The sequence below is a fragment of the Penicillium angulare genome (assembly GCF_028827245.1).
Source record: "Penicillium angulare strain IBT 27051 chromosome Unknown utg000005l_segment0_segment0, whole genome shotgun sequence".
NCBI lineage: Eukaryota > Fungi > Ascomycota > Eurotiomycetes > Eurotiales > Aspergillaceae > Penicillium > Penicillium angulare.
This window is the reverse complement of record NW_026623164.1, coordinates 144,569-167,239: the sequence shown is the minus strand read 5'-3', so window position 1 is coordinate 167,239 and position 22,671 is coordinate 144,569. Positions and strand designations below refer to the sequence as shown.

The 22,671-nt window shown below is 48.3% G+C and overlaps 8 protein-coding genes across 8 annotated transcripts; 2 read left to right on the top strand and 6 right to left on the bottom strand.

Moving 5' to 3' along the window:
• Window positions 1-234: 234 nt before the first annotated feature.
• N7478_007452 (uncharacterized protein) lies at window positions 235-1,910 on the bottom strand (the record flags this gene model as incomplete). Its single annotated transcript, XM_056923666.1, has 4 exons — window positions 235-666; window positions 726-1,128; window positions 1,197-1,620; window positions 1,679-1,910. The coding sequence occupies 4 exons, from the start codon at window positions 1,908-1,910 to the stop codon at window positions 235-237; spliced, it is 1,491 nt and encodes a 496-aa protein (XP_056776392.1).
• A 598-nt stretch (window positions 1,911-2,508) lies between these two features.
• On the top strand, window positions 2,509-3,406 carry N7478_007451 (DUF1445 domain protein; the record flags this gene model as incomplete). Its single annotated transcript, XM_056923665.1, has 2 exons — window positions 2,509-3,201; window positions 3,263-3,406. 2 exons carry the CDS (start codon window positions 2,509-2,511, stop codon window positions 3,404-3,406), a joined length of 837 nt encoding a protein of 278 aa, XP_056776391.1.
• A 113-nt stretch (window positions 3,407-3,519) lies between these two features.
• N7478_007450 (putative C6 transcription factor) lies at window positions 3,520-5,810 on the bottom strand (the record flags this gene model as incomplete). The annotated part of the gene is made up of 4 exons (XM_056923664.1): window positions 3,520-4,707; window positions 4,762-5,485; window positions 5,567-5,689; window positions 5,749-5,810. 4 exons carry the CDS (start codon window positions 5,808-5,810, stop codon window positions 3,520-3,522), a joined length of 2,097 nt encoding a protein of 698 aa, XP_056776390.1.
• Window positions 5,811-6,632: 822 nt separating this feature from the next.
• Window positions 6,633-8,373, bottom strand: N7478_007449 (cytochrome P450; the record flags this gene model as incomplete). Its single annotated transcript, XM_056923663.1, has 4 exons — window positions 6,633-7,007; window positions 7,068-7,390; window positions 7,461-8,094; window positions 8,155-8,373. 4 exons carry the CDS (start codon window positions 8,371-8,373, stop codon window positions 6,633-6,635), a joined length of 1,551 nt encoding a protein of 516 aa, XP_056776389.1.
• Window positions 8,374-9,448: 1,075 nt separating this feature from the next.
• N7478_007448 (uncharacterized protein) lies at window positions 9,449-9,946 on the bottom strand (the record flags this gene model as incomplete). The annotated part of the gene is made up of 1 exon (XM_056923662.1): window positions 9,449-9,946. The coding sequence occupies one exon, from the start codon at window positions 9,944-9,946 to the stop codon at window positions 9,449-9,451; it is 498 nt and encodes a 165-aa protein (XP_056776388.1).
• Window positions 9,947-10,405: 459 nt separating this feature from the next.
• Window positions 10,406-12,207, top strand: N7478_007447 (cation diffusion facilitator family transporter; the record flags this gene model as incomplete). Its single annotated transcript, XM_056923661.1, has 3 exons — window positions 10,406-10,644; window positions 10,892-11,727; window positions 11,807-12,207. The coding sequence occupies 3 exons, from the start codon at window positions 10,406-10,408 to the stop codon at window positions 12,205-12,207; spliced, it is 1,476 nt and encodes a 491-aa protein (XP_056776387.1).
• Window positions 12,208-12,765: 558 nt separating this feature from the next.
• On the bottom strand, window positions 12,766-14,171 carry N7478_007446 (uncharacterized protein; the record flags this gene model as incomplete). The annotated part of the gene is given in 2 exon segments (XM_056923660.1): window positions 12,766-14,095; window positions 14,107-14,171. 2 exon segments carry the CDS (start codon window positions 14,169-14,171, stop codon window positions 12,766-12,768), a joined length of 1,395 nt encoding a protein of 464 aa, XP_056776386.1.
• Window positions 14,172-15,490: 1,319 nt separating this feature from the next.
• On the bottom strand, window positions 15,491-21,632 carry N7478_007445 (MYB DNA-binding domain protein; the record flags this gene model as incomplete). The annotated part of the gene is made up of 2 exons (XM_056923659.1): window positions 15,491-17,515; window positions 17,574-21,632. 2 exons carry the CDS (start codon window positions 21,630-21,632, stop codon window positions 15,491-15,493), a joined length of 6,084 nt encoding a protein of 2,027 aa, XP_056776385.1.
• Window positions 21,633-22,671: the final 1,039 nt, after the last annotated feature.

Sequence of the window (22,671 nt, the reverse complement as noted above, 5' to 3'; positions counted from 1 at the left end):
CTTTCGCATGCTTTTCTGATGCCTGGACCGGAAGTCTGCAAGCTGGACTTCAAGCTTATTTTGTTATATTAGATATCACGGTTTAACTGAAGGCGTTAAGGAGGAAATTATCCGGACAAGCACGCCCATTCTCCTTAAAACTACATAACTACACATCTATCATCTACGGATGCAATTTGAACTTGATCTTTAACACTTTATATTAGTGTTGGCCATTTCTCTGAGCTAAATAATTTAGTAATGATACTTAAAGTCTACATCGCCATCCCCAGTGTGAATACGCCGGGTATCTTCCTTCTCCCCGCTCTCAATCTGCTCCTTCAATTTGTTCTGTCGGCGCAGGTATAAACCATGACTAGCAACAGCAATTTGAGATACGACAATCGCACCCAGAGAGAAGGAATTCCCGAGGACGTATGGGGACTTTCGATATATTTGACCCGCAACGATTCCTGCACAATTACCAATCGTTTGTTGCAGTCCAACTGCTAGTGCTCGTCGGTATTGAGGGGCGACGTTGGTATTCAACCAGGCGAGGTTCAGACCAACAGCTGTATAAGTAGGGATTCCAATGAGAAAGGTTGCAAAATATTTGACAGCTGGATTGCTGACGGTGATCAACAAGACATAGCCAACAATGCCAAACATGTTCACGGCAAAAATATACTGTTTCTATGTTAGCATGGGCCCCGAGGAATGGTTACTGGTAATCTGATTAAACTTACCGATGCAAATTTTGAAAATCGATCGGCGCACACGGCTATGGCTATAAATATCATCGCAGACCATATGTAGACTGGAACTGTCAATACATTGCTCATGAGCGAGTTGTACCCCATGCTCTCGAGAATGGTGGGCAGGAATGTACTGAATCCGTAAAGAAGGATATCTTGACAGAACTGAACAATTGCAGAGAATAGTAGCTTTGGATCGGTGGCGGCAATGCGCATCTCCTCCCAGCTGAACTCTTCACTGCCCATGTACTTTCGTCGCTGTTCATTTCGCACGCGCATCATCCAGCGCTCTTCCTCCGTGAGGAAATATGCCTCTGTGGGGTTGTTGGGCAAACCAAACCAAATGAGGATGGCGATCACGAAACTGAAGATACCTTCGATCATATACACCCATCTAGAATACAACGAGTCAGTTGGTTATTTATCGCAACTTGAATGTATTCGTTTTGGGGGAAAGCATACCGCCACCCGGCCTTTCCTCCTATCCCATCCATTTGAAGTAAACCGTATGCGAGAAGACCACCAACAGCACCGGATATAGCAGCGCAGCTCATCAAGTAAGAAACTCGCTTAGCTTGTTCCTCGCGCCGGTATACCATTGTCAAGTAAAGATTCAAGCAAGGAAAAAGGCCAGCCTCGCAGGCTCCTAGAATTAGTCGAGTGGCATATAATGAGCCGACCCCTTCAATGAATCCAGTGAACACCGTAGTCAGGGACCAGACAATGCATAGGCCGGTCAAAATGTTTCGTGGCGTGAGTTTCTTCATGAGGACCGCCCATGGAGATTCAAATAACACATACGTCGCATAGAAAATAGAGACAGCCGTAGAGAATTCGCCGTCAGACGCATTGATATCCTCGGGCATCCCAGCGACCTTGACATTGCCTAAGTCAGTTAGCAAGAATGATACTGTCAATTTCCAGCTAAATCGGGGATTTCTTACCGATATTTGATCGATCTAAAAAGCAGGACAGATATGCAAGCATGATAATAGGCACAAAGGCCATATCTAATTTGAACAACAGCTTTCGTTCCATTTTGGGATCGAGCACGACGTCGAGCGATTCTCCATTGGATGCTTCATCCGTCATCATGGCCTCCTTATCGACATTTTTATGATTAGAACCAGTTGGTTCCAACTTGAAGGATTGGGTTTCATTGTTATCGACGGACATGGGAATGCTTCAATGTGTGATGATGGTAGTTGAGACAGAAAATACACCGTTAGAAATATTGATGAAATCCCCGGAGGCTCAAGCAACAGATATATTCCAATTTTGAAGGTTCCAAACCTGAGCGGAGTCAACGTCATGAAAGATAAACATCAGTGGATACTTGATCTTTTGTCTATCTTTGACCCCTCTTCTCCAAGCCAGCGCCAGTCAAGGTTCTGTCGGACCGATGTCCCGGCGTCGGAACCAGTCCGATCAGTAAAAAGACAGGGGGAAGCGGGAAGGAAGAGAAGGATGAAAGTTTCGCATTGCCACTCTGCCCGTCTCTCTGTGGCCCTATCTATGCTGGATCCTGCTGATTGGCGCTTGTAGGTTTGGATGTTGCGGAGTAACCCCAACCCACGCTTGAACCCCATCGGTAGGTGGATCCCGATGATAACGAAGTCTCCACTGCGGTCAATGAGGACCCATGCAAAGATAACCGAGGCTACGCTTACACGCTTACACGCTTCCAATAATCAAGCATAATCGAAATCATAAATGGCGTATTTATCGCGATTCAAGTTTGTCCTATCTCGATTTTCCGAATCGTGTTATCACCATGGGAAGCATCACGACTGTATCGCATGAGGCACGTTTACTATGTCGCCAAAACAGCTTGACAAACACATCTGGCGTGGCGCCAGGCTATCTACAAGCTAATTTGCTGATTCTGCCGGGCGAATATGCCTCCGACTTTCATAACTTATGTTTGCGAAATCCTGTTGCATGTCCCTTGCTGGGGATGAGCTCCACGCCGGGTAATCCACATACAATTAAACCTGCGGGCTGTATTCTCTCTACTGATTTCGATGTTTGCACCGATTTCCCTAAATACAGAGTGTACAAGGGAGGCAAATACCTGGAGAGTCGCACTGAGATAGCCAGTCTATGGACGGAAAGTCATGTGGCCTTTTTGATAGGATGTTCATACTCCTTTGAAGATGCGCTGATGGCGGCGGGACTACCTCCTCGACACCAGCGAACTAAATCTGTTGTCGCTATGTATAGGTCGAACATTCCAATTTTACCTGCAGGTATATTCACAGGGGCTCATTGTATTGTCTCCATGCGACCGTATCGATTGGAGCAGATCGATCGTGTTCGCGAAGTGACCCGTCCGTATCTTTCTACGCATGGCGAGCCTGTCGCTTGGGGATGGGACGGAGCTAAACAACTTGGTATCACTGATATCACTAAGCCAGACTTTGGAGAGCCCCAGATCTTTGAGGATGATGAGGTGCCTGTCTTTTGGGTATGTTTAAAATAACATTGATTTCTCTTTTGCCGAATGAATCAACTGATTTATTTCGCAGGCCTGCGGTGTCACGCCTCAAATGGCAGTGGAAGCTGCGGGAGAGAAGATTGAAGGGCTTGTCTTCGCTCATGAGCCAGGACACATGTTGGTAACCGACTGGACTGCTGCTGATCTAGAGAGCCTTCAGTCTGGCAGTATTTAGGGATTTGAATTCAATAATGACCGTGAGCAGTGTCCTTCATAGATAGAAAGTCTATAATGACGATGGCGTTCTAGATGTAATCCGGATATATGTATGATATGATGAGGATCCGCTCAAAAGCAGTCTCTCATCATGCTAGAGAGTTCCCCTCCGTAATCATAGACATATGCCCCGTTGGGCATTTGCTGCCAAGCACCTTCATCTGGTAGCAGCCCTGTGCCTACCCCCATGATTTGATCTTCCAAGTTTCCGACAGCTTCAAACCACTCCATTAGTTCTTGTGTCATTTGCGCTCCGTCCAAAGGTGTTTGGCTATGAATGCTTGAATCCGGAGCTACGTTCGGTGATTCGAAGTGATTGGAGGACTCAAGGGGATTGTGATTTTCAGGGGCTGATCCATCCGGTCGGCCCTTTTGCACGCTCAATCCTAATTGTGGGCCCAATTTACGAAGGCCCCGAATAGATTTCCACAGTCTTCGAGAGATGTATGACTTTGTGGAAAATCCCTTGACTAATTCCAATGCCAAATAAAACTCGGCTTTGCACGAAGCACTGAATTGGGATGGTGCCTGGGAAGTGGCCAAGAACAGAACCGCCAGTGCAGAAACCAAAAACCAGTTGAAGGTCACTTGCTGAAGTTTGTAGATATCTGAGGTTTCATTCAATCGAGTGATGAACCGTATTGTGTCCTTGGCAATTTCAACGACAGTATGTGATTCGCCAGGGTATCGGACAATATGCCCAGCAGTATGTAGTACTGGGCGATGAATGAGCATCCGTAGTTGATTAGAGCGCAGGTAAAGAAGTGCGCGCAACCTTCGCAGGCTTCTCGGGCCTTCAATGGCAGCATCTGACTCTGGCGTGCTGGGATGATCTAATCGTAAAGAGTCGGGAATTGTCTGTGCCCAACGGAGTACTTGCCAATCCAAGTAGTTCATTTCGTCCTTCCTAATTTCATTCGTGTTGTTGAATGCCGATATAAATTTCCACACCTTAGCAGCAATGCGACTGTAGCGAATCATGACACGCAAATAGGGCGTTTTTTCCTCTGGCTCCGGAAGCCAAGGGTCAATGTCGGTGTCCTCTAGCGCGAAGGGCATACCTGTTCCAAAGCTCCAACGCATATCAAGTATATAAATGGACCAAAAAAGACGAAGGACTCGTTCTCTTCCCGCAGCCTCAATTGATCGGTGTTTCAAAGTCTCCCGTCTGTGCAGACCTTTCTCTAAGCACATGCGCTCGACTATACCAATTGTTCGCCATGCAAGAGTCTCTTCGTCCATTTGAAAATAGAAAATCGACTGCAAAGAATGTTAGTTCACACAAATCCTCGCTAGGTTGGTATGATTACGCACCACCAAGGTCAAAAATATTATGCTTTTGATTTCTGGGGGTCCCCACACACAGTTGTCTTGCACTTCCCGTACACTATCAAAAAGTGCGATTGCCTGCTGACTGCGACCACTCGCTTCGGCCGTCAAAGCACACGCAAAAACCAATCTAAGAATATGGATGTCATTCCGATCCAAGTGATTGCTTCCCTCTGTTGGGTTTGGAACGTTCCCAGTGTTGTCCATCAAACCATATAGTTGATGTACTTGGCCCAAAAGCTCTGTAAGTTCCAAAACAGGGTACATAATTCCCATTTCTTCTTCATAGACTCGACAAAGTCGCAAGGCTTCATCTTTCGGCAGAGCCCATAGGGGATCTACCGCCTGATGCACTTCTAATTCATGGTTTGGAGCGGAAGGCGATGTCAGGGGCGACGGCTCTTGGGTGAATTCACCCTCATCCCCTGTCTCGTTGCGCTCCACGATTCCATGCTGCTGTAAGCTAGATCTAGCAAGATCAAAACTATATCCTGAGGTTGTCGGGCCTTGAAATGGGGCCTCGCGAGCTGACGATACTCGACGTATGGATCTTTGAGCTGGAAAAGATCCTGATGCAGTCGCGACTACGCTGGACCTTGCACCAAAAAGGGGAGACGCGTCACTGTGCGTCACCGTGCGGACAGCTGCAGATAACGACGCGATCTGGTCCTGCATCGATCGCATTTGTTCAAACAGCCTCTCAAAGTTCCTACATAAATCGTCAATTTCATGTTGGCTTTTCTTATTCGAATATTCTGGTCTATGGAAAGTTCAGCGTCGAAATACATACTCTTGGTCCCCGAGAGGGTCGTTAGGGGGATTCTCCACATAGACACATTCAATGCGCTGCCGACCACAACGATAACATGGCGCTTCACCATTACATTTGATCTTGCGGCGTTTGCATTCATTACTGGTAGATGTCAGTTTCTCGATCTCTCACCTGGGCACTAAAATTGGAAATATACATACCATGCTCTTGCAATGTACTTGCGTCGTTTCTTGCGCGGTCGCTCATCATATGCCTCATCCATTGATGTCGGTTTCCCCCTGTCTTGTATTTCATCCTGAAAATCGTCCATCTTATTCAAACTGAACAACTGATACAAGTAGTGTCTATTAAGACTCTGCTGGAGAGGTTGGTTCGTGGGAGGTTGAGTTGAGGGAAGAGGGAAAAGTGCGGGGATGCAGTTCCGCGGTCAGAGCATAAATGCGGGCCGGGATTGGTGCGGAGAACATACACAGCGTATACACCGGGCTGCGATACGCTTGCTTTTTACCAATTTTCTTCTGACGTACTATTGGGTTATACTTGGAGAATTGCTTTGCTAAAATTTCGATCTTCAGGGTAAAGGACCTGCATGCGTTAGATTCTTCAATCATTTTCCTTTCTAAGTAGAAGGAGATTAGAGCCGGCCTACCTACTAGATGACTAGCGAAGTTCTGCAACTACATACTAATGATACATACTAAGCCTATATTAAATCCAATAACCAGTGTTCGGGAGTGCCTTAGTAATGGGCAGAAATCTAAGACGTGTGTTTCTTCTCTCAAGAAAGATCTATTCTGTGTTTTTTCTTACCTATACTCTTTTGTCTGCTCCACTCATATTCGTATCTCTGACCATCATGGTCATTTTGGTGACGGCCTAATATAATTCAGATTTGAATTTGAATTTGAATTTGAATTTGAACAATTTATACGTAGACTTGTCTTATTTTTCTAAAATATATACAAAGAATCACGAAGTCTCCATATACAACAATTTGAAACAAACGCTAACATAAGCAGTATGTCATTGATCATCAGATCCAACCGGCGGTGAAAGAAAATAAAGGACATGAAATCGCAATCAACTACAGGTCCTTGGTCCGCTCATCACTCTCCGCGATCCATTGCTCCAGTTTCTTAGGATCACGTGCAATGAAACCAACCTTAAATGGCTTAGGCTCTGTAGTCAAAGCAGTGGGGATGGCATTGCAGTCAATAGCATCCAAAATAGGGCGATCGCTGGCCTCTTTAGCGGGCTTCATCTCAAACGCGGTGATCAAGCGAAGGAAAGCTGTGAAGAGCTCTCGGTTTGCCAGGTGTGAGCCAGCGCACATTCGGGATCCAGCTCCGTATCCATAGTGGGGGGTACCTGAGGCCTCCCCAAGGTCAAGGTAACGCTCGGGGATGAACTTGTGGGCCTCCTTGAAGTGGTCCTCGTCGTAGTCGGCAGCATAGGCATTCTAAATATAGTGTAAATGACAATGGTACCATTAAAGAGAGGGAAGATGGAGAACACATACCATGAAGAATGTTGTACCAGCGGGGATTGTTGAGCCATTCCAGGTGATATCCTTGGTAGATACTCGAGGCAGACAGATCGGAATGACAGTCCAGAATCGCAGGACTTCCTTGACGAGCGCTGTGACATAAGGCACCTTCTCCTCAATCAAGCATTTCTCCCATGCGTCGCCATCGGGATATACGCTCATAATTTCTTCGTATGCTCTCTTTTGAATTCTTTGGCCATCCTCTGACGCGAGATATGCGATACCCATGATCAAATTTCCAGGTACGGTGTCTAGACCCGCAGAGACCATGGTCAAGCAGATAGATTTAATTTCAGCTGCAATGCTTGATTAGTCTCAAATTTTGTGATATTCGCGTCAAAAGTAATGCGACCAGGTCTGGCTTACCATCGTTCAATTTAGCTTCAGGATCCTTGATGATGTTTCCGGTGATACAAGGCGTATCTGTACCCTTGGCAATACGGGCCTTCAGCATGTCCAATAGGTATGTCAGGTACTTGTCTCGACGAGCACGGAATTCCTGAGCTTCGTTGTTCATCTTAGGGAAGATCCGTAGCAAGGGGATATAGTCTTGCCAGTTGTTTGAGGTACTGCGAAAGTTCGAAACACCACGCTCAACATCACAAATTTCTTTCAGTAGGTTATCATCCACGTTTCCTTCGATGCGGAATCCATAGTTGAGGGTCAAACTGGTGTTCAATGCATAGCGCTGGAAGTATGCAGTGGGGTTGATGTCGCATGTTCCGTTTTTGCTATCCCGGTACAGTTCCTTGATGCTGGAGTTGGCTTCGAGATCGATGATCGGCATATAAGACTGTGTTGCAGGGCGGTTGAGAGCTGTAGCTGCAGCCTTACGTCGTCGCTTACAGGATTCGTCCCAAGGTGATGTACCAATTGTGAATCCCTGCGAGGTAGAGACCACACTGTGGAATGTATGGAACATCGGGCGGGAAATCAGAGCTGATTGATCTTTGATCCATAGCTGACGAACGGAATCGAAACTATTCGCGAACACAATTCGCTACGGCAATTGTTAAATTGAGCACAGGCGACTTTGCATATGGTTGCACCGAAAACATACCTTGTTGCCCATGCGCACTTGGAAAACTGGCCCAAATTTCTTCGCCCATTTGGCCGTCACCGTGGCATGCTGTTGGCCCAATTGCAATAGGTTTCCAAAGATAGGCACACCCGGGATTTCTGGGATACCCTTGATTTTGGGGACGTCAGTCCGATTGAAATAGCGAATGAGGAAGTACACGACCGTCACAACGGCCACAGCAATTGTTTGAAGCGCCATGGGGTGCTGTTCTATGTCGTTAAAGAATGAAAAAGATATTGAACTTAATTCACTGGAGGAACTGGGTCAGGAGGGGAAGAGCATCCCTTATAACCGGTCTCCAACACGTTGGCGGCTTTTTTCCGAGTGCCTAATGTCCCTAATGCAGGCAGTGTCTATGATGGGAGAAGATTGACGTCTAGCTACATGGTAGCAGAGCCAGTCATCGAACACGCAATTCATATCAGGCTCCGCACGCGGGCCGGTCATGACCACCTCGGGAATCTGGCCATTTTCATTCCGCGATAACGCTTCCCCACGAAACCTGCGGATCACTCGGGGTCGAATCACTTGATTCCGCACTGGGATCCTATGGTCCGACCGCCGCCACGGCCCCACTGCCTGCAATACGACTGGAGAAATGACAAAACCGCAGGATTGACATCCACTCAAGCATTGGAGCTTGTTCTCCACTTTGAATCAGAGGCACATACCAGTGGCTAGCGCGCTGGGTATTCCGTCAATTCCGCGGTCAGTCGTTACGACATAGAAGCACGAGAACAGCTGGATTTGAAGCTGCAGCAACTTTTGAGTCTAAGAATTTCATAAAATGACAAACTGCAGCATTATGGTATTACGATATTTTCTACGTTCATGCTCGGCCTCAAATAACTCAATATATGTCTAACTATCTAGGTGACTATCTGACTATGTACGTATATGTGCTATCACTATGTCTGACAATCCTCTCTGCCCAGCTTGATCATGTGATACAACAGCCCCCCTGCATGCGTTCACATCTTACTAGTACACCCCTGAACAGCGGTGGATGGTATCTTAGCTGTTGCTCCAGATAGCATAGGCTTGTTGCAAAAGCTTTCATGGCGGCGTTACTTTTATTCGGGAAAAAAAACACTGATATCAAGTTGGAAGACGCCTTAACTGAGGACGACAACACCCTTGAACCGTCTGGGCTATTCACAGAAGCTTAAAGCCTTCTGCTTATATCTTGGTCGCGTTCGGGGAGATCATCGACCATTGAATTCCCTTGGATATCTCTTTCTAATACCTATACAAGATATACAGCAGGCATTTCTTATTTCATCCCCACAGAATTGTTGATCTCCTCCGCATCCACCTTCGCGTACTCCTCAATCCCACGCCGGCGCTTCCAATTCCGCTCTGTATTAGTTACATACGCCTCTCGCGACATGCGACCGTAAAAAGCCCCGGCCTCCTCTTTTGTACGTATTCGTAGAATATCATAGGTACTGATGCTAGTCAGCGTCGCGTCTCGCTCTCGACTCATCTGACCATCCACAACTTGTACATGGACACCAGTACTGCGTAACCTGACACCCCACATCCCATTCTCTGCTGGAGTCACACAGATAGTGATCCGAGTAGGTGCTATAGGGAATGCTAGTAGATAAGATAGCGCGTCTGCATCGACACCCGAGGGGATAGGACCAATGACAAAGTTGTCGCCTCGTTCGACTGCCTCTTTGAGCTTTGGTATGTAGTGTTCGTGGAAATAGATCTCTTGTGGCCCGGTGTCGATGGGTCCAGATATGAATGCGATTTTTGCGGGCATTATGGGTATTGGTGCTGAATAAAGAAATGTTTGGGGCTCTGGGCCTTCTTTATCTTAGAGCTTAGAGGGGCTGTGTCAGTCACAGGGTAGTGGGTCTTGCAGGTACCTTACACTAGTTAGTCAACTAACTATGCCTTTTTTGATCATTCAAACGGCATCAATCGTGATTCTTCGTCCAGCATTGAGGTGGATCAATTGGAAATTATGAAAATTTAAGTTCAATTTCCGCATCCCAAGTTTTCTGTGGTCGTGTATTAATTGTGGTTTCGTTGGTTAGTTAGTTAGATAACTATGAGGTCTGATGCCTGAGAAACCAGGCGTCAAGTTCAGACACCACATCCATCACGAACTTGGAAGTGGGTATCAACTTCAACTTCGCCCCAGGATTCGCGATAATCACCTCTCAACCAGTCCACAGACAAACAAGAGGAGAGGAGACTGTATTAATCAGTAAACAACATGTCTTCTCAGCCCTTCCTGCCATTGTCCTCGTCGCCAGCTTCTACGTTGCTGCCGCGACGTCCCAGTCTGGAACTCGAGCGGGATATGTTGACGACGCGTGGCCAGCGTACTTGGTCTTTACTGCCCAGTCGTACATCCAGCGCCGCATTGCATGAACTCAATGAAGAAGTCGCATCGCCAACATTTCTCCGACGAGGCTCACATCTCATTGGGCATAGTAATCCCCGTTATAAATGGTGCGTCATGTTGCACTAACTTAGTCAGACGGCTCCACTAAATCACATTGTTGATACTGATGGAATGAGAGCAGGGAACGCTATTATCGGCCATCTGATACATTGAAGAATCTTCGGAAGCCAGTGTGAGTTTTTTCCTCTATTGATGAAGTACTTGATATTTCTGAAAATGTCTTTTTTTCACTCCCCCTCTTCTATGACGCGCCTTCTTCACGTCTTCGGTGTAGATTCTTTCTTACCCTTTTAGGCGACAATACTACGAGCGTAATAACTCGTTGATATCTCAATATCTGTATATCGATCGTTTGCTGGATTCTTCTTTACCACACAATTTAATTGAAGATTACAATGGATGCCATCACCACGTACCATCTGAATCTTCCACCCGCCTACAACCGGAAGCAGACGTGGAACCCAACAACGAAGCCAATGAATCTCAAAATGCTTCTAAAAACTCCAGAGTTAAACGCACAGCCCACAACTTATACCGCATCCCCGATGAAACAGACCCACTGCTCCCTTCAAACGATGACGAGAACTGTATTCACCACATACCAGAAATGGAACCACACAGCTCTATGTCCCCCGAAAAAGAAGAGCAGCTAATCAACCTCGCCATCAAAGTCAATTTCGCTGCGAATGTCATTCTGCTCGGATCAAAGGTAGCCATCATGGCTCTAACAAGTTCAATGTCCGTTCTTGCAGGATTAGTTGATGGGGTACTGGACTTTCTCAGCACACTGATTATATGGATTACGACGACTATTATTCGTCGACAAGATCGGAATAGATACCCTATTAGTCGGCGCAGATTGGAACCTGTGAGCGTTTTGGTTTTCTCGGTTATTATGGTTACGTCGTTTTTTCAGGTTGCTCTTACTTCTATTAATAGGTTGACTGGGGATGATCGTGAGCTTGTTGAGCTTTCTTTGCCTTCGATTGTACTTATGGCTGCGACGGTGGTTGTTAAGTTGGCTTGTTGGGTTTGGTGTCGGCTTATTCCTAGTCCGAGTGTTCAAGTGCTTGCGCAGGATGCTATGACAGATGTGGTTTTTAATACTTTTAGTATTATATTCCCGTTGAGTATGTATTGCCGCTGGCGTTCCTAGCCAGAACTCTCTCTTTGTCTACGAAGATACTATTTACTAACGTACGGCAATAGTTGGGGCATTTGCTCGTCTTTGGTATCTTGATCCCCTTGGTGGTGTTTTCTTGTCTGTCTATATTATGTGGAACTGGGGCCAGACAGCAAGCGACTATATTGTTCGTCTTACAGGTGCTGCTGCTTCTGCGACTGATCACAGTATTCTGCTGTATATGACTATGCGGTTTTCGAGGGTGATTTTGAAAATTCAGGATCTCAAAGCGTATTACGCGGGTGACAAGCTGAATGTTGAGGTTGATCTTGTTGTGGATGAAAGGACTAGTCTTCGCGATAGCCATGATGTTGGAGAAAGCTTACAGTATATTCTGGAGAGCGTACCGACTGTGGATAGGGCGTTTGTGCATCTGGATTATGATGAGTGGAATCTTCCGAGTCATATGAATCAGTTGGATCGTTAGACAATGATTTACTAAGAAGGGATTTACTTAAGAGACTTAGATATCTTGAATAATAGGAATAGATCTAATCTAAGTAGTAGATAGATATAGATTATAAGTATTTTCATATAAAGTGTTTGGAAAACGACAAACTGATAAACGGTCAGTCACAGTTACAGCAGTTGACAATCAATGTCCTTCGTATAGCGTGGTTTAATACTCTGGAATACCTAATAATCTTGGTATCCTGCCAAAACGAGAATTTATTCATGTATATATAATGTGCTGTAGTAAACTTTCTTTGGAGGTATCACTAGTATGTTCAGCCATTCTAAAATCTGGCTAAATCAGACACTAAATCTTCCTCTAAAAGTAGCGCATTGGCATGGGGTGCTTACTATACCCCGTCGCACTCGCAATACTTGAACATTCGATCTGATGCCAATCTATTTCACAACTTCAATGTATACTGACATAAATCAAGACTTCCTGGTCCTATATCATCCAATCGTGATATTTTGTTGGGGAAAGTCCTCAACCGGACGAATTGGATGACTACTACAACCATAGGCCCGGCCTCTAGTCCACCTGCAGTTGCGTTAATATGTCGGTCTTAATGTCGCTCAAAAACTCCGTCATCTGCTTCGAAGTGTGGAAAGCCTGGTTAAACACCAATCTTAGTGTTAACTGGTCACGAAATGTCCACATAAAAACTCCTCCTTCGCGGGAAAGCATTTCCACACTGTAGCCTACATGTGCGATACTAAATCCGCGCTCTGGGGCTCCATATTCGCGCTCTAGATATTTCTCCATAAACCCAAGGCTACTGATGTCTATCTCACTGGGCGGCTCCCGCGGGGTCGGTAAGTTCTTAAACACACCGATCAAAGTGGACGCATACTCCCGATGGGCCTGGAGAAAATTATTGCTGAGGCCGTTCCGATACTCCGCCTGATATATGCGAGCATGATCCTCCCAGCTGGCAGAGGCGTCGGCTCGCGCGAACCAAACGGTCGAGTAGAACCCAGCTGCCACCGCGGGGGTCATGTATTGTTCGGGTAGATATGGCCGCAGCGAATATCTAATGGAGCTAGTATAGTGGCGGCCACGGTGCTCGGCGATCGCATGTCGGAAGTTGACTGTGGCCAGACTGGCATGCACGGCGGCTGTGACACCAAGGCCGCATGATTTTGCGGCGGACGTAATGGCAGACTTGTCAGCACACGAGAAAGTGAGTTCAACCGCCCTCGTGCCGGAAGGCACAGTCACAGCGTCCCCGGTATAAGGTACCCCGAGAGCGCCCGCCGCCAGACCAAAGGTGCCGACAGATCTGTCGGCGATAGCCTTCTGCGCCTTGTTGACGGTGAATGGTATGTTGCCGGCGTCTTCGAAGGATGGTGTCAGCCGTGTAACCTCCGATCCCCAATTGCAGGAATCGAATGGGTCTGGCAGCCTGTTCAAGAGGAATTTGTCGGCGTGCGAGACCATCAGGTCTACCAATTGGCCAAGGAGAAGCATGCCAGCCACTCCATCCATGCGCCAGTGAGCGGTGTGCAGGAGCAGCTCACTCGATTGGGGCAAATAGTACAGTCGAGCATCGGCAGCTGGCGCAATTGTAGGAATGACCTCGTCGACGGACTCGGCGTCAGTCTCTACAACGAATGTCTGCGAAGCCCATTCGCTAAGATCGTTTCCAGAGCTAGGAATTGTGCAGACGATGTGAGTGTTGGATGAGTCTGGGTGAGCAGCTATACTGGGGTGCTCGAATCGTAGATTTAACCAACTGTAGTGGATGAGGGTTGGTAGAAGGCCGGGTGAGCTTGACAATGCCGCGAATGCCCCTCGTGGACTGATGGTGGCCGTGAAGTTGACTGCCCAATGTTCACGACCAATCGTGTGGCCAGGGTCACTGAGAGAAACACTTCACTGGGACCAAGAGGCCGGGTGAGGATTTTGGGCGACTGCTCAGCTGTTGTCCACGACATGTTGAGGCGAGGTGATAATTCGGTAATCAATGTGAGACAGAACCACCTGTTGGCCCTTGGGGAGGTGAATTTCAATAGAGAGCGCGGGAAGGAAGATACTACTTCGAAGCATTAATTTGCTCCGCCCGAGGTCGCATATTGATCGACCTTTGGCCCCCAAAATGACCCAAGCGTTTGTCAAACCATGCTGGCTTCTGAGGTTGCGTCTTCTCAGTAACTAAAAGTAACAATTTGGGAAAATAACTATTTGAAATAAATTACCAGTGAACGTGGACAATACAATTTTAGACTCCGGGGCTATTTTTCCTTTTCAGTGGATCTAGTGGCGGCTGCTTCCCCAAGGCAGATCGACGATTGTGGGTGAAAACCTTGAAAAGGCACAGGAGCGCCCCACCAAAACGCTTATTCCGACCTGGCCAGATGAAATACCAATTGTATCGCATTTTCTGAAATTTACTAGGTAGACAAGACTTCCTAGGTCTCCTACCGAGGATCGAGGAAAATGGGGGCTTGTGCGACCTCTCTCTTTTCGTCTTCTCTTAAAACAGCAAAAAGGCCGAGAATACTACACCTCTGGCAGGGATGCGACAAGGATATTCTAATTACAAGAGGGGCCTTGGAACTAAAATTGGGGATGGTGCATCAATAGCGCATGTATCTCTGGCACTAAGGATTCAGCACGTCAACATTCTTGAAATATACCATGTACGTACATATACAAGCAGGGGCTAAGAAGTGGAGAAGTGGAAATACATTCTATAATATTCTATATACCTCAATCTATCTTAAAGAACTAGTATTTTATTAGTTTAAACTATTTAAGAAACAAATAAGAAACTAATAAAAGATTAAAGTAATATAACTACTAATATATTCTTTACCTTTAGTAGCTTTAAGAAAAAAAAGAAATAAACCTTTAGAGATGTCAATATCGTTAGAATAGCTAAAAGAGAACTAGGGTCACAACATTGAAGGAAGTATCGTGAGAATTTCGTGGTGCGCAGCTTGAATTACTTTATTGAGTTACAGTCAAACAAGAAGCGGATAGAATGAAAATGAGAAAAAAAATTCTAATTACATGTTGCACATCAAGTCATTCATTTAATTGTACATATAATAAAAGAAAACTGAAACATCATAATGCCAGCACCCATGACGATCGCTTCCAAGAGCCAGTCCCGGTGACAAGAGGTCTCCCATTGTTTATAACCGATTTTATCCGCAACCCAATTGTTTCCAAATACAAAGACACAAAATCCAGCTCATGACGGCGTAGAACCGAGAAAAGAATTATAAAAATGGACACAGGCTCAGTCGCATCAGCGAGGAGGTTGGGAGGGAGGGTGCAATGAGCCTGGCATTCCGCCTTGCATTGAGCTTTGGCTGTAGACACGATGATGGGATGGTGTGGACGTGGGTTCGCCTAGCGAGCCCGGTCCTGGTGGTCGTTGATGAAGAGGTGGCATCGTTCCTGCTGAAGATGGAGGAAGTGGAGCATAACCTAAGGAATTCCCACCAACTGAATGGTGCATTCCAGCTGGCGGGGTGTATGACCGTCCTAGACTTGAGAGCGATGGCATCGATCGGCCGTTTTGACCTTGTGGTGGAGGTGTGCTGTGTCCATATGGTGGGGGGCCACCAGTTAAGCTGACCGGCGTGGATCGGTGAGATTGATGAGATCCATTCACTAAGGTTTGAACATGGTGCTGGTAGCCTTGGTTGAGCGATGACACAGGCGCCGGGCTGGAAGCGACGGGAGAATAGGAAGACTGTCCACCAGACTGGCGTGGTGGTATGTTATACATGTTTCCAGATGATTTTGCGGATGAAGGCTCCTGTCTTGAAACAAAAACGCTACTGGCACGCGACGGCGGAGAACTTGGTCGATAGGCCGAAGGATGCGCCGGCATATCGCGAGGGTCACGGGAGTTGGAAGGCGTCTGGTTCTGTCCACTGGACGGTTGCGAAAACATACTAGAGTAAGCAGGTCGCTGAGAAGCCGGCGGGGGCGTAGGCGCAGAAGGAACAACAGGTCCCCCCGACTGAGGCGCAGTAGAAGCGTAATGCGAGTATGGGTTTTGAGGGGTCGCTGATGCGGCTGCACGACTGCTTGGCTGCGATGGGGGTGGGGGCTGTGGCTGAGAGCCAGCTTGCTGTGCCCGCGGGTCGAAACGCGCCATCCAGTCATTGTTTGCCGATGATCCTGAGCTACCAGCATGGGGACCATAGTTGGAATAATCTGCGTAGCCGCGTGACGGGGTCTGTGACTGGTATTGACTTTGCTGGCTATTGTAGCCAGGGGACTTTTGCGTTCCACCGGACATGATATTCTCGTCGGCACGAGTTGGCCCACCAGGTTGGTAAGAAGGGCGTGTTGCAGATCCAGAGCCAGAAACAAGACTGGATGGGGGTTGAGGACTAGCAAAACGCTTTTTCGGCTGCGGGTCTTCGGGCTCATCGTTAAGAATGCTCATGATGTTAGAACGCTTCGCCGGAACCTTGGAATCGGGTACTGGAGTAGCGCTCGGTCGTGGAACATCTTTGACGGGCGACAAGACAGGATGAGGAGACTGTGAAAGTCCTACCGGTTGGCTTGCAAGTGGGTAATACTGCCTCTGTCCAAATGGATCACGGTGGACAGAGGATAGATCAAGCTCGGGTCTAGACAATTGCGTTGGCGAGCCAGGGGCTTGAGTAAGGCTTGGACGACGTGAATGGCTCGGAGGAAGAAGAGAAGGAGTCTGAGCAGCCATATACGCCTGCGTGGACATAGGATCCATTCGAGCTAATTCTGCAGGGAGGGGCGCGGCAGGGGTGTGCCGGGATGAGATTTGCATTTCTTGCATCCGCGGAGTTGAATGGGGCATTAGCGAAGATTCCCGTCTATCCTCGTTGGTGAAATACCCTAACCGTGGCCCTTGTATCCGTTGTTGAGGCTGGTTCGCCTGTCCGCGCATTACTCCTCTGCCATCGTCCACCAAACCTGGGGCACCGGGGGGCATTGAGGCAGAAGTAGATGCTTGTGCCAAGGGCGGATAACGACCTCGCTCACTCTCAGGTAGAGGCCGACCATGAAGCGGCATTGGTTGAGGAGACATTGCAAGGGGTTTGCCCTTTGGTGGAAATCGCGCCTCGTCGCCCTCGCCCATTAACTCACCATGGGGAGCAAGTGGCCGAGGAGTGATTGCAGATGGTGTCGCCTCGTAGCGCCGCTTGGGAGCAACACTAGGCACAGGAAGGGGCCCAGTTGGTTCGCCGCGGCCTTTCTTCTCCTCTGCAATTATCATGATGTCCTCAAAGTCCTTCTGTCCAGAATCAAGTCGGCGCTGGTAGTAGTTTTTAACCTTACATAGAGACGTCAGTTGAATTCAACCATGTTCTGAAGACGGAAAGCAAGCATACCATTACTGTAGTCTTAGTCTTCATGAAATTCGAAATTCCTTCAAAGTCACGGCCAAAGTGTGCAAGCAAACGGGGGAAATCGCGTTGTTCTGGGACAGACCAGTAACTTGTCGGCTGGAGTGATCCGTACCCAGTCTCTTGTTGTTTGGGTGGGAGAGATGGATCAGATTCGGTAGACTCGAAAACATACACACCTTCCTTCGCCCTTCCACGCCCCACCCTGGGTCGTGAGATAGGAGGTTGGGGTTCTCTCTCAATGGGTTCTCGTTCAGTGGGTAGCTCAGATTCAAGAATACCATCCACACCCACTTCCATCTTGGGCAAGGCACTCATAGGAGGAGGAGGGCCTTGAACTGGGGGTAGTGGTGGTTGTGGTGGTTGGAGTTGGATTTGGCTTTGGCTTCTTTGGTCCTTTTCGGTGGTCTTAGTGCGCTTTTGACCACGAGAAGCAGCGGTCCGGCCGCCGCGCCGAGAAACGGGCTTTTCTATGGGCTCGGACTCTTTTGTAGCTTGACCACGGCGACCGGTGGCTGCGCCTTCAGGGTCATTTGAATCACCGAATGTTGGGGCGGCGGCGCGACGCGGGCGCCCGGTATCAGTGACAGCGGGGGTTTCGTCTTCTCCATCAAAATCTGGTTTGACTACACCGAGGTCGGCAATAAGAGCATTGGACTTTGGACGAGCAGACTTAGGCTTGTTTCTGCCTCGCTTGCTCCATCGCTTGTTCAGCTTGGCCTTGTACTTGATTTCCTCCTTGGTGAGATAGTAGTGAATGATGCATTGCTTGAAGTCTCGACCAGGCAATGCCTCTGCGATTTTACCCCATTTCTTCGGGTAGGCCATGAAAGCATCTGTGAAGATCGTATGCTCTTCTTTGGTGAAATCATTAGGTGGTGGAACAAAACCAAACACTTTCATCGCTTCGTCAGGATCCACAGTATTGTTGACGTCCTTGTAGATACGCGATTTCTCATCCTGGGGCTCGAGCATGTCAGGGATGATTGCTTCACGAGCCAAGTCTGGACGAGCGGTTGCCATTTTTGTTCTTCGGCGCTCCAGCTCCTCTTGAGCAGAGATCTCAGAGGCTTTCAACGCATTGAGGAAATCCAATTCGCTGTTTCCTTTGTATCGTCGTCCTTCGCGTCCTTCGCGCCCTTCGCGCCCTTCACGACCTTCGCGGCTTTCACGAATATCCGGTACTACTGTTGGCGTTACTGGTGCCGTGGGCGGTGGAGGAGATGCTGGGCCGGGAGTCATGGGCTTCTTGTCCTTAGAGCGATCTAACTCCCAAATGGCTAACCGCCAAGGCTTGTAGTACGACATGTATTCCTCCCTTAGAGCTGCATTCTTTTTCGCAACTTCCTTTTTTCGCTTGCACAATTCAGCGCGGAATACATCCTTGAGCTGTTCTTGGGAAGAGTCATTTTCATGCCATACTTCCATGTCTGACAGTGGTGTGGGAGGGCCTGTCGCAAGGAAAGGTAGGCTTTCAATAGTAACTTCGGGGTGCAGTACATCGGGGACTTTGGAGGCCTGCGGAATTGGGTCATCCTTGTCTCCAATGACTTCGGGATCAAAAGTTACATTTCGTTCACCAGGCGATGCGACGGGGGCTTCTGCCATTTCAACTGACGGATGAGGCTCTGCCGGAGCCGGATCTGCAGTCTCCTCCTGTGCAATCTTGCCCAATAATTGTATTTTCATGAGAAGAGAGACAATGTGAGGGTCTTCCAAAGGCGAGGGAGGTAATTCTGCTCGAAGAAGTTCCATATCTCTTTCGAATAATCGTTTTCGCTCCTGCAAATATTCGTGACTGAATACATCGTTCTCTTCGTCCTCTTCGTCACTTGATTCTGCAAGACCAGAAATAATAGCAGACTCATTTTTACCTTCTTCTTTTGGCCCCTCCTCCGGCTCTTCTTTCTGCGAGGTGACTTCAACAGATGATATTGGCGGTGGACTGCTTCGGATGGCGAGTTTCATGGATGGGGAGGTTAAAGAAGGAGTCTCAGCGGGCTCAACGGGCTCAGCAGTCTCAGCACCCTCTGTGGGTTCAGCAGGTCCTGTGGGCTCAGGAGGCTCAGTAGGCTCAGTAGGCTCAGTAGGCTCAGTAGGCTGAGTAGATTCAGCAGGTGATGTGGGCTCAACAAATTCTCTAGGTGCTGTGGCCTCAGCAGACTCAGCGGGCTTAGCTGGTTCAGCAGGTTCGTAATCCATAGGATCCTCGTCGCGCTGCTCCTCTTCTGATTTGGTTGGCTCATGCGGGATTCGGTCCGAGGGCTTCTCGTCCGAAGGCGGTAATGATTCGGATTCATCAACCTCTTTCTTGGGTGGGCCATTAGATGCAGGAGTAGCATGATTGAACCCCGGACGATTCCATGGCTTGTTACCTTTATTATGTCCTCGTGGTGATGAGCCTTGTCGTCCCTGATACCGTGGTCCTGTGGGAATACTCGATGTTTGCATTCGAGGCGAAACTGAAGTATCTCGAGACATTGAACGAGGTGGTAGAGGTAATCGAGGGATTGTGGGAGAAGTGGTCATGGAGGCCGGCTTGGAGGCCGGCTTGAAAGGTGGTCCATGGGATTCGATCGGACCGTGTACTGAGTCTCTCTTGACCATCGCAGCCGGTGCTGTTGGGGGAGAAATGTCTGATCCCGGTATAGATCCCCTTGGTAATCGTGCGGTATCATCTTGTGCTTGACGATTGTCTGGTTGTTGGCTGGGAAGCTCTGTATTTTGTCGTGCAAAGGACTCTGTGCGCTCGGCTTTCGGCCCTGTTGGGGGTTGAGGGGTGGTTTTTGGCTGGCTTTCTTTGATATTCTTCTCTGCATGGATCGACGCGTCGCTTGGTCTGCGTCCTTCAGCTGGGCCTTTGGGAGGAGGCAAAGAAGGTATTGGAGTAGATACAGATCCAAACGCGGGAACTTGTGGTGCTGATGGAGGTGGGGAGTTTTGGGTGGAAGGTCCCAAGTCTTTGGATGCATCGGTGCGAAGGGAGGAAGGTATGGTTTCAGATCGAATGCTCTCTCGTCTACTGTCCAGACCACCTGGTCCGGATATAATGGATGGCTTCCGGGATTGTTCCGAGGGAGTCGGGTCAGGTAAAAGATCGGAAGAAAAAGAACCCATCGCCGCAGGCGGTCCATGAGCAATGGAGCCAGCACGATTTTCTGCTCGGCTTGAAGGGCGGTCTCTCTTCCACGGCTCAATAGGACGGTCACGATCCTCACGATCAGCTCGACGGATGTCCCAATCCTCCCGGCGATCAAACCGTTCACGTCGATCTACATCTCGATCCCGCATGATGTCACGATCCCTATCTCGGTCAAGAACACGATCGCCGCGGTCCATGGGAGGACGGTCTCGATCTATATCGCGATCACGATCACGGTCATTCATTCGATCTCTGCCACGCCATGTATCTCGGGATCGACTACGGCGTCTAAACGGCTCGCGATCATCAAAAAAATTCGGACGACCACGACCACGACCACCTTCCCAGTCACCCCGGCCTCTGCCGCGCATACCGCCTCGTGGATGATGGCCTCCATTAGATGGTGGGCCGTCTGGACCACCAGATGAAGCGGAAAGGATGCTGTCTCTTGAATTGCGGCGCATGCGAACGAGGTCGAAATCGCGACCGGGGGGTTCTCTTACGTCACGGAAGTCGCGTGTCGGGGATCTCGAACGACCTCTACCAAAACCAATTCGTGGTTCAAAGTCCCGGTCTCGACGACCCCAGTCCCGGTCCATGTCGCGGCGGAAAGGAGGCGCATCGCGAGAATCTCGAAAATCGCGGTCGCGATCGCGGTCTCGTGGGTCTCGATCTCGATCTCGGAATTCACCTCGGCCATATCCACGGCCTCGTCCACCACCAAAATGACCCCCTCTTGGAGAATCGACTAGGGCACGCGGGCCGCGCGGTGGTTCTCTCCCGAATGGAGGACTACCGTCGTCAGGACCACGGGGACCGGCAGGAGGGCGACGATCCCCAAATCGGAGGGGGGAGCGGTCACGGGAGTTAAACCCGGACGATGGAGGAAATCGAGACGACATCACCAGGTCATGCTACGATGACCTGGGCAGGTAAGCATTCACTATGCCGTTTGAACAAGTTGAATATGAAGGTTGAAACAGGGTCTCGGGAACGCAGAATCCAGAATGGAGAACCCGCTCTGGCTCTAGTTCCCAGGTTGGCACGTGATGGGGGTCAAAGGTGCACGGACCAGTATGCAGGACGAACTTCAAGCAGGCGCCTTCGATGTAGTGTGTACAATTCTCGAGATTCTCGAGGGAGTAAAGTTGTTTGTGTGTATATCTGTACAGGATGGAAGGTAAAGAGTCTTTGAAACCAAAAAATCAAGATAAAATAACAAAAAAGTGTATATATAAGTCAAGCAACAGTAGTGCCGTCCAAGTTCATGAGGGAACCAGCAAAGACGCGGCTGGATATTCTGGGATAAGCTGGATCATGTGAAGTCAAGTGTGAATCTCAACAGGAAGAAAAAGCGACCCGTGCACTTTGGGGAGAGTGGAGCCTGAGCTGCATGGAGATTTAGGTAGCAGATGTCCAGTAGCTTGCAAAATCGCCTTGCGCTTTGAGATCTACTTTACAAGTCTCAAGCCCGAGTGCCAAGAATGCTCTAACCGCAATTAGTTAGCCCTTTTACCACCCTTGTCTCTTTATATTACATAGTATTGTTAAAAAAAACAGTAATAATGTTCTTTTCAGACTAGCGGACTGTCTGGTTGTTTTTCTTCCGGTGCCACCATAGGAGAAATGAGCAATAATGTGAAAAAGAGTTATTGTTTAAGGAGAGTATGTACACATAATATGTTTTAGTAACTGCGGTTTGAAGAAATTACAATTTCAGAAGCAGGTAAAAAGGACCTGTTTTCCATAATCTCAGCATCGATCAACTGCTTCGCATCTTTAAGTGCCTCCTGGGATAGTAGTCGATCGGGATGTTCTTCGTCAAGCGTTCTCTCGCTGCGACCACATACTCAAGTAGCTCCAAGGCCTACTTGATCTGCCCGTTAGATTAATATACCGTTGCGAGTACATGCTGAGCTGCTAGTCGATAAGGATGTTCTT